Raw genomic sequence first — 8,702 nt, 5'->3', positions numbered from 1 at the left:
AGGTTTTACCTTTTTACATGGTCTCTTTAAAATAATTTATGTTCATTATTCATCAAGGTGTCAAGGTTCAGAAATAGTTCCATAAGATCTACCAGAAATGTTATTTTCATAACATTAGTTTTTGCTGCTTTATAACTACTTGTTCAACATGTCTGCAGATGCAACACAATAATATCCGTATTGTCTCAGTCCCACTTATCTCTACTCACAGACAGCCTTATATGCTTGCTCCTTCAATCCTTATTATATAAATTCTCAAGACATCCAATGTCATGCATCCAAGATGAAAAAGTAAAATACCTTTTTTTTTCTACTTTCCTGCTGCATCAACTTTCTTTCACTACTTTCAGCCTGTAGTGACACTTAACGTTCATAAGTGTCCAATAGACGTATCCAATAGACCCTAAATTTCCCCCTAAAATCGGACAGGAGGAGTTGACTGACTCATTGGGTAACCTCGGGTTCACTTCCCCACCAGTCTGCACCCCAAAGATTAGTTCGGAGGCGAATGGAATCGATCCAGTCCGCACCCCACATGAACAGATTTGGTCCCCGACCTCAAGTTTAATTACACGTTAAACTACTACTCTACTACAGACTCAGTCATCAACATGGTTTAATATCTCAATTTCCCCAATTCATTTTTAGAATAATTTATGTTTGTCTCTTACCCAGTTCTCAGTGCCACTTGAGTTCTTTTTCCGATCCCAGTGGTGTTTCTCCTGGACTCTCAATCTATTCGGGGTAGGGCTGAATCTCTCGATTTCAGGATGATCAGTCACCATACGCTCTCGGATCCAAAAGGCACATTCAAGGAATCCCACTTCTGACACCCCGTTGTTGTGTCAAATAAACAATAAATAATTCAGAATAAGAGACAAATGTTCAATTAGTGATTATAGTGGTTTATTTCTTGCAAAAAAAGGCACAGTCACACAGTCCGTCAGCAGAATGTGAGAGTGCGCACGCGGATGGGAGGCTCCCTCTCTCTTTTATATCTCTACTCATAACAGATAACATAGGGCCATAGCCTCATAGCCAATTGAACCTTTCTCTATACCTTATTGGGGAAATACATTATTTCTTATAGAAAAATATCATTAATCTAATAAAACAATGAATAAAAAGAATTTGACAGTACCCTTAGTTTTTTGACTTCACAGCCTTAAGTCCACACGCCATCCTCCCCCATCAGATCCTCTCAAGCTCTGTCAGGTTGGATGGGGACCTTCGGTGGACAGCCATTTTCAGGTTTCTTAAGAGATGTTCGAATGGGTTCAAGTCTAGGCTCTGGCTGGGCCACTTAAGGACATTCACAGAGTTGTCCATATACAACACTCTTGCGTTGTCTTAGCTGTGTGCTTAGGGTCAATGTCCTGTTAGAAGGTGAACCTTCTGCCCAGTCTGAGGTTCTGCTCCAGACTTCATTAAGGCCATCTCTATATTTTGCTGCGTTAAGCTTTCCAAATATGATCATGGAGCTCAATAGAGGGACCATAAACTTCTTGGTCACTACTCTAACCAAGGCCCTTCTCCATCGATTGCTCAGTCTGGACAGAAGGCCAGCTAGTCCCTCCTGGTTGTTTCAAACTTCTTCCATGAAGGATTATAAAGTCTAGTCTTCTGCAGCAGCATTTTTTTTGTAGTCTTCCCCAGATTTGTGTCTTGACACACTCCTGTCTCTGAGCTCTGCAGGCAGTTCTTTTGACTTTGTGGCTTGATTTTTGCATTTTCAGCTGTTAGACCTTTTATTGAAAAGTGTGTGCCTTTCCAAATCATACCCATTCAATTGAATTTGCAGAGGTTAACTGCAAAAAAGTAATTTAAAGTGGTTTAACATTTAACAAAATGTGAAAAATGAAGGGGTACGAATACTTTCGCAAGGCACTGTATTGCAAAGTAAATGCAATATATAAAAACCTAATATATTATATATATATTGCCTCAAATACAGGGTACATTTTACCGATATTATAATTGTTAAAGGCTTTGAAATGTTTCCTGCAGTTAAATTCATTAAGAACTGAAAATATACCATTCAAAGTGGAGACGTAGATCACGGAAACAAGAAATGTACTCCTATGAAATGGGTTTCTTTTCCCCCCACATGGGTGGCCATTTTTTCCTTCCTTATTTTAATTTCTTATCAAACTTTGATAATCCATGACCGCATTTTAAGCACGGATTGAACCTCCTCAACTAATTTTTGGTTTGCTCACCAAAAAAAACTAAGTACCTTTATCACTTAGACCCTAAATACTTTAATCAGGAAAAAAGGCCAATGTACATGATAATAGGAAAACGGTTTATTTAACAATAAGCACTTATGGCATTCTCTGATAATCTTTTGTCATAATCATTGGTGTTATCCAAATCAAAACCACAACAAGAAGAAATACTTTCAAAACATGTAGTGCATTTTGTAGAGTTATTAGGAGGATAAAACCTCTAAAGTGACAAAGTCATGGAATGTTGAGAAAAACAACCGTACACAACAAATAAAGTGTGAATACATATAAATAGGTGACAGGCCTTCTTATGCAATCTTACAGTAACACAGCATTTAATAATTAAGGCTAATCGCTAAATGTGTTATACATTTGTAATTCTTGCATTCTCAAATTTGACAGCAAAATGTCATCAGAAAAAACTTGTAATGTACAGCTTTCATCGTTCCAGAGGAACTACACAGATTTTAGCAGCACTGCTCAGTCAGAACCAGTTAGATTCCAGTCTTTGATTCATTGTTGTTCGTGGACTCCTTCCGTTGAGCCAGAAAGGGGTACATGCACTTATCAGCACCAATAAATCTGTACATGCACACAATGGCATCAAACGGCAAAATGCTGCAAGATATGAGAGATTATAGACCATTATACGTGCACAGATTAAATAAAACAAGAATATTATGACATATTACACTAACTTACGTTTTCATGAAGGAGACCATGTACATGATTCGTGGTGTGCAGATCATTGCTTGGTCTGTTAGTATGGCTCTCATGGCCTGTTTTACACAGTACTCTGGCTTTAGCGGTGGGAAAAGTGGAGCCATTTCTTTCCTGTTTAAAAAGATTGTAAGGGAACAATTATAATTAGAACATGTCTTGTCATCAGAAGTAAATTAAAGATATTTAGTAAAACACAAACCTAATTTTGCAGCCTTTGAACATGCCAGTGTCAACTAAAAAAGGACAGACAAGCGTCATCTTTATTCCATCCTTATCAGCTGCTTTCAGTTCATGACTCAAAGACTCATGGAAGCCTATGGCTCCAAACTTGCTTGCACAATAGTCCTACAACAAAGAGGAGAAACGAGTGGGTCACTGAACCTCAAAAGCATCTTTGCAACACAGAACATTACACTACATATATTTTTTTTACCTCCACACCAGCAGTAGAGAACAAGCCCAATGAACTAGCAACAGTTACTATATGTCCGTGATTCCGCTCCAGCATCTTGGGAAGAAAAGCTTTCGTAGTCTGTGAATATAAACATACAGAATCAAAAGATGAACACAAATTATCAAGTGTGAACAAAGACTGCAAAACTTGACATTAATGGTACTGATCAAAGCCTCATACTGACCCAGAAGTGAGCATGGCAGTTGACCATCATAGTCCTTTCGATAAGCTCATCTGGACACTCGAGAAGATGACGTCCTGAGACAACTCCAGCATTATTGATCAACAGGTCGATGTTACCCACCTCTTTGCGCACCTTCTCTGCAGTCGAATACACACTCTCGCGTTTACTAACGTCACAAAAATATGTGTAAACTTTCAGCTGGAACAGAGGCAACTCTTGAACACTATCCGAAGACCCTATAAATAAATAAAAATAGAGAATAGATTTGATAACAGAACCGTATTGCAAACATTTAACCCCTTTAAATTATCCCATTTAACCCCACCAGTAACAATTAACATTTTAGTCTAAAAGTCTGTTGTTGCATTCACCATAAGTGTACATTTTACAAAATGACTCTTTATATTGGGTATTAACCACTTGACTAACTGAGCAAAACGCTGTAAATTCCCATCAGCTAACTTACTAGTAATAAAACACACTTTAATAAAGTCTAAAACTTTTTAGAAAAGTAATTTGGTTTGTTTTAGTTGGTTATACTTTTCCTGGGAATAAAGTTGTTAAGAAAAAAAAAAACTGGCATAACATGAACTAACACTTCTAAAGCACTTATTCAGCTTTATTAATTATTTTCAAATACATTATTAAAATCAAAAGTTCTATCGGTTAATTAATGAACTTGAGCTAACACAAACTAATACAAAACTAGCTAACATCATCTAATACTTATAAACACGGTAACAAATGTATCGCATTAACTAATGTCAACTATAATATGAATGGATTGTACCGTATTACAATAAAGATTCTAGTGAAAGACTAAAAAAAATTGGGAAGAAAGGGTCGTTTACTAAACTCACCAGCGGAGGCGTTCATTTCTCGGTAAATTTCACGCACTATCTCAGCGGTCTCTTCGTTAGCCTGTCGATTAATGTCCCACAAAACAAGGATCGCTCGTCTCCGGGCAAACTCCAATGCAAAGAACCGCCCGAGACCGCTTCCCGCACCGGTAATAACACACACCTGGCCCTCCACACTCTTCTCCCGTGGACGAATAAACCATTTACCACCGGCCAGCACAAACGACCAGATTATTTTAAAAGTGACCACGAATAATTCAGTGACTATATTCATGATGTGCGCGTGCCGCTGAGCTTCCATTCGCCGAACTAAACTAACAAATTACAGAGACATTCAGTTCCAACAGCAAAGATAGAAATCAAACTGCAGATGTGCTCAAAGAAAAACCCCGTCGAGCAGTAAACAAAATCCGGACCCCTCAGCTTCCACGACGGGATGAAATCTGCCCATACCAGTATGTTTTCGTGGCTCTTTATATATGATCGAACTCACTTGACTTCATAACTTTCCACGCGTGTGTCCGCCTGCTATGCAAAGTAGTCATAACTTTTGCGTCATATCTATATGCATTGTTACCAGCCTATCTACCTCTCAACATAATTAATTTGAAGAATAAAATAACAATTCAACCAGAACGTCTCTTCAACGTAAAATAAATAGGGTATTATTTGTTTTAAATGCAGGCAGTATATCTAGAGACCTAGTACTTAACCGGAAGTATGAAGGACCAATGTTATAAGACCTCACCGCGCATGCGTAGAAGCCTCTTTTACTGTGGGGATAATGGCGGGTGAAGCGTAAGTTGGAAACCGTGCTATTTGAATCTTTTTCCATCGGTTTAAATATAGCTCATACGATATTGTTCGGGGTCGAAATGAGCAATATGTGTAGGTTTAAATGCTATGAAGGGGAAATTGGGAGTATCGGGGATGATGAATCAATAAAATTTCATATGAATGTCGTGTAGTCTGCCGGGTGGAATCGGTTGAGCAACGTGTGAAAAAGCAGTTAATATAGTAACGTTAAAACGTGCCCGAATACGTATTTCTTTACGTAAATGTCCAAATGTGCTCTGGAGTTATGGAATAGTCTTCTTTGATCTAATATTAATTTATTGTCATTAACGTTAGCTGCTAACTTGAGGTAACGACATGATGCTAAGTTACTCTACTAAGTTAACGTTAGTATTTTTATGAATACAAGTTTTAGTCTAAGGTTATGATTTCATATATGATGTGTATAACGTTATATACATAAATATTTATTGATTGATTTAACGTAAATTAACTGTCATGATAACCTGGTCTGCAGGCCTAATGTTGTTACCAGGGTAAATAACGTTACCAATGTGCTACCATTTCTCATCAGAAAGAAAAAGGTTCCCTCCGTCCCCGAAAGCCTCTTGAAGAGGCGACAGCGATTTGCTGCCATCAGGGCCGTGCGTCTGAAGAAGGCGATGGCTGACAAGAAGGTTGGTTGGTTGTTTAGACTACCTGTTTAGCTAGCTTTGTTGTTTATAAACGGTGGTCAAGATAATCTGATGATAAAGCATCAACATAGAGCCCAAATTGAGAATGTGTTTCTTCTCTCACCTATTAGGCACACAAAGTCACCAGGAAGCTCATCTTCAAGAGAGCTGAAGCTTACCACAAGGAATACAGGGAGATGTACAGGCGTGAAATCCGTATGAGTAGGATGGCTCGCAAGGCAGGCAACTACTATGTGCCAGCTGAGCCCAAACTGGCTTTTGTGGTCCGAATCAGAGGGTAAATTTTCCACTTTCAAATGATCAGACTTCACAGATTGTGGTTAATGATGTTGCTCTTTTTTCCCCGTCTTATCGACTATGGTGATTCCTCTTGAAAATAAGCCAAATCTTCTGAAACCACCACTACATAGTATTACTTTTAGTGAAACTGTCTTTTGAAAGATGTTGATGAGATACCTTGTGTACCCTCAGTATCAATGGTGTCAGCCCCAAAGTCCGCAAGGTGCTTCAGCTGCTCCGTCTCCGCCAGATCTTCAACGGTGTCTTTGTCAAACTGAACAAGGCCTCCATCAACATGCTCCGAATTGCAGAGCCCTACATTGCCTGGGGGTACGTAAAACTGTTTTTTGGGTCAAACCTAAAAATTGTGAATGTCCACGGTGTATTTATAGCCGTCTTATAGTTCAAGGTACAATACTATTTGAAAGCTTAGGGTCAGTAAATTAGTTTGCTTTGTTTGATGTCTTGGTGAGCATAAAAGTCTTCTAAAAACAATCTTACCGACCCCAACATTTTGAACATTAGTGTATACTTGGCTCAAAAATTTAAGTTTCTCATGTTGTTCCAAACCAATAGGACTTTTTTATTTTTATATATAATCCATAGAACAGAAAATGAGAATAGTTGTAGAATGTACTGGCTTCCCTTTTATATAATTAAAGTGAATGGGGGGGGCTTCCAGACTCTAAATATTAGAGCTTTGATTTGTCTTTACATCATTACAGTTGGCTTTGACATCAGATGTAACATTGACCCGTTAAAGGTGTCATAATTTGAATGCATTTTCTGTTTCTTGCTCAAAGCTATTGTTGGCTTCAGATGATTTTAAATATAGTGCATATGAAAATCAATCATATGGGCAACTTTTTTGGTGGTGCTTTGTTCCTGTCATTCCCCATTTACTTTAATTATATGGAAAAGTTATCTCAATACTTTTTGTTTTGTGTTCAGTGGAAGACAACAGTTAAACTAAACATAAAAAAATTCCCCTTGATGTCCTTCCAAACCCATAAGAAATTTGTTAGTCTTTGGAACATAAATTAAAATATTTTTTTATGTTTATATATAAATATAAGCCCCGTTTAATCCAAGTCTTCTGCAGAGAGGATCGTCATTAAACAATCATGTGTCTTCAGAGGACTTGGATTTAAACCACTTGATTCGTATAGTTTTATTTTATGATCTCTTTATAAACATTTGAAGTGTCAAGTGTTCTGGGTGAATGGACTATTAATGGAAGGACAGAAAAAAATATCTTCATTTTGTGTTTTGAAGAAGAACGAAAGTCTTATACGTTTGGAATATGTAATTGACCGTTTTAACTTTTGGCTGAACTATCCTTAAAGGTTTTGGCAAATCCTATGTGAAATGTAATGTGTGCCACGATACAATAGCTGAATTTGGAACCGCTTATCACTCTCACTCTTACCATTTTTGTCATAGAAAGATATTGTGAAATTAAAAGAGTGGTTCTGAATACAGCAACGGTCTCAAATGTATTATGAACTTTACCTGCTTGCTGAAGTCCCATATTGCCTTTTCAGCTACCCCAACCTTAAATCTGTGCGTGAGCTCATCTACAAGCGTGGATTCGGCAAGATCAAAAAGCAGCGCATTGGACTGACAGACAACTCTCTTATCGAGAAGACCCTTGGTAAGACCAGGCACTGCACACCCTGATTGAACACTAGGTATTGTAGTAGTGGCGTTTTAGGATTCGGTAACATGGTTTGCATATATCCAGGTCAGTGTGGAATCATCTGTGTTGAGGACCTCATTCATGAGATCTACACTGTTGGAAAGAACTTCAAGGCTGCAAACAACTTCCTCTGGCCGTTCAAACTGTCCTCTCCTCGTGGTGGCATGAACAAGAAGACCACCCACTTTGTCGAGGGAGGTGATGCAGGAAATAGGGAGGACCAGATCAACAGACTCATCAGGAGAATGAACTAAGAACATAAGGTGAGCACCTGACTGAAACACATGTCCAGTTCTTTTTAAGTTTGACAATTATTTATCTGCATTTAACTTGTCTTTGCATATCATACCAACAATGTGTGTTATTCAGGTTATTAGTAGATAGAAGAAAAAAGTGTTAGTGATGTTTGTGTTATGGAATAGCTGTTACATTCGGTATAATGCATCAACCAACCTCATGGTAGTGTTGGTAGTACTTCGTTTGTTGTTAATTTGTGTACTATGTGGGCTGTTTATTGTATTTATTAATCTCAAAAACATGTCCTTTGGGCATTATTTTCTTGATACTGATGCTATTTGTAATTGTACTGGTTAACCTGATAGTAGGGTACAGGTTAGAATATATCCTCTAAAGGCCTGTTGGGAATGAGACCCATTTAAAGTAATGTCAGGGGGGACTAACTGCCTTTCAAGTCAAATTTCTAATCTTAAAACTTTATTTGTCTCTACAGGTCGTTGGAACATTTCTGCTGTTGGTCTGTGTGAAAATAAAATCATTTACACAAA

General features: G+C 38.0%; 2 protein-coding genes across 2 annotated transcripts; one reads left to right on the top strand and one right to left on the bottom strand.

The window, feature by feature from the left end:
• Positions 1–2,014: 2,014 nt before the first annotated feature.
• rdh10b (retinol dehydrogenase 10b) lies at positions 2,015–5,192 on the bottom strand. The gene is made up of 6 exons (XM_079614496.1): positions 4,450–5,192; positions 3,590–3,825; positions 3,385–3,483; positions 3,151–3,296; positions 2,931–3,062; positions 2,015–2,846 (listed from the first exon to the last, which is right to left on the bottom strand). The coding sequence occupies exons 1-6, from the start codon at positions 4,748–4,750 to the stop codon at positions 2,723–2,725; spliced, it is 1,038 nt and encodes a 345-aa protein (XP_079470622.1). The 5' UTR covers positions 4,751–5,192; the 3' UTR covers positions 2,015–2,722.
• On the top strand, positions 5,175–8,702 carry rpl7 (ribosomal protein L7). Its single transcript, XM_079614497.1, has 7 exons — positions 5,175–5,247; positions 5,819–5,921; positions 6,050–6,216; positions 6,411–6,548; positions 7,763–7,872; positions 7,963–8,180; positions 8,648–8,702. Exons 1-6 carry the CDS (start codon positions 5,234–5,236, stop codon positions 8,169–8,171), a joined length of 741 nt encoding a protein of 246 aa, XP_079470623.1. The 5' UTR covers positions 5,175–5,233; the 3' UTR covers positions 8,172–8,180; positions 8,648–8,702.

Source organism: Phoxinus phoxinus, assembly GCF_949152265.1.
Source record: "Phoxinus phoxinus genome assembly, chromosome: 5".
NCBI classification, from domain to species: Eukaryota; Metazoa; Chordata; class Actinopteri; order Cypriniformes; family Leuciscidae; genus Phoxinus; species Phoxinus phoxinus.
This window is presented reverse-complemented; position numbering and strand designations above follow the sequence as displayed.

Excerpts from the sequence above, each read along its gene's own strand:
- rdh10b (XM_079614496.1), bottom strand. The coding sequence starts at position 4,750 with ATGGAAGCTCAGCGGCACGCGCACATCATGAATATAGTCACTGAATTA. Across the intron at positions 3,063-3,150 it reads TTCAAAGGCTGCAAAATTAG|GAAAGAAATGGCTCCACTTT; the intron begins GTTTGTGTTTTA and ends CTTTTTAAACAG. Across the intron at positions 2,847-2,930 it reads ATGGTCTCCTTCATGAAAAC|CATTTTGCCGTTTGATGCCA; the intron begins GTAAGTTAGTGT and ends CATATCTTGCAG.
- rpl7 (XM_079614497.1), top strand. Across the intron at positions 6,217-6,410 it reads TTTGTGGTCCGAATCAGAGG|TATCAATGGTGTCAGCCCCA; the intron begins GTAAATTTTCCA and ends GTGTACCCTCAG. Across the intron at positions 6,549-7,762 it reads GAGCCCTACATTGCCTGGGG|CTACCCCAACCTTAAATCTG; the intron begins GTACGTAAAACT and ends TTGCCTTTTCAG.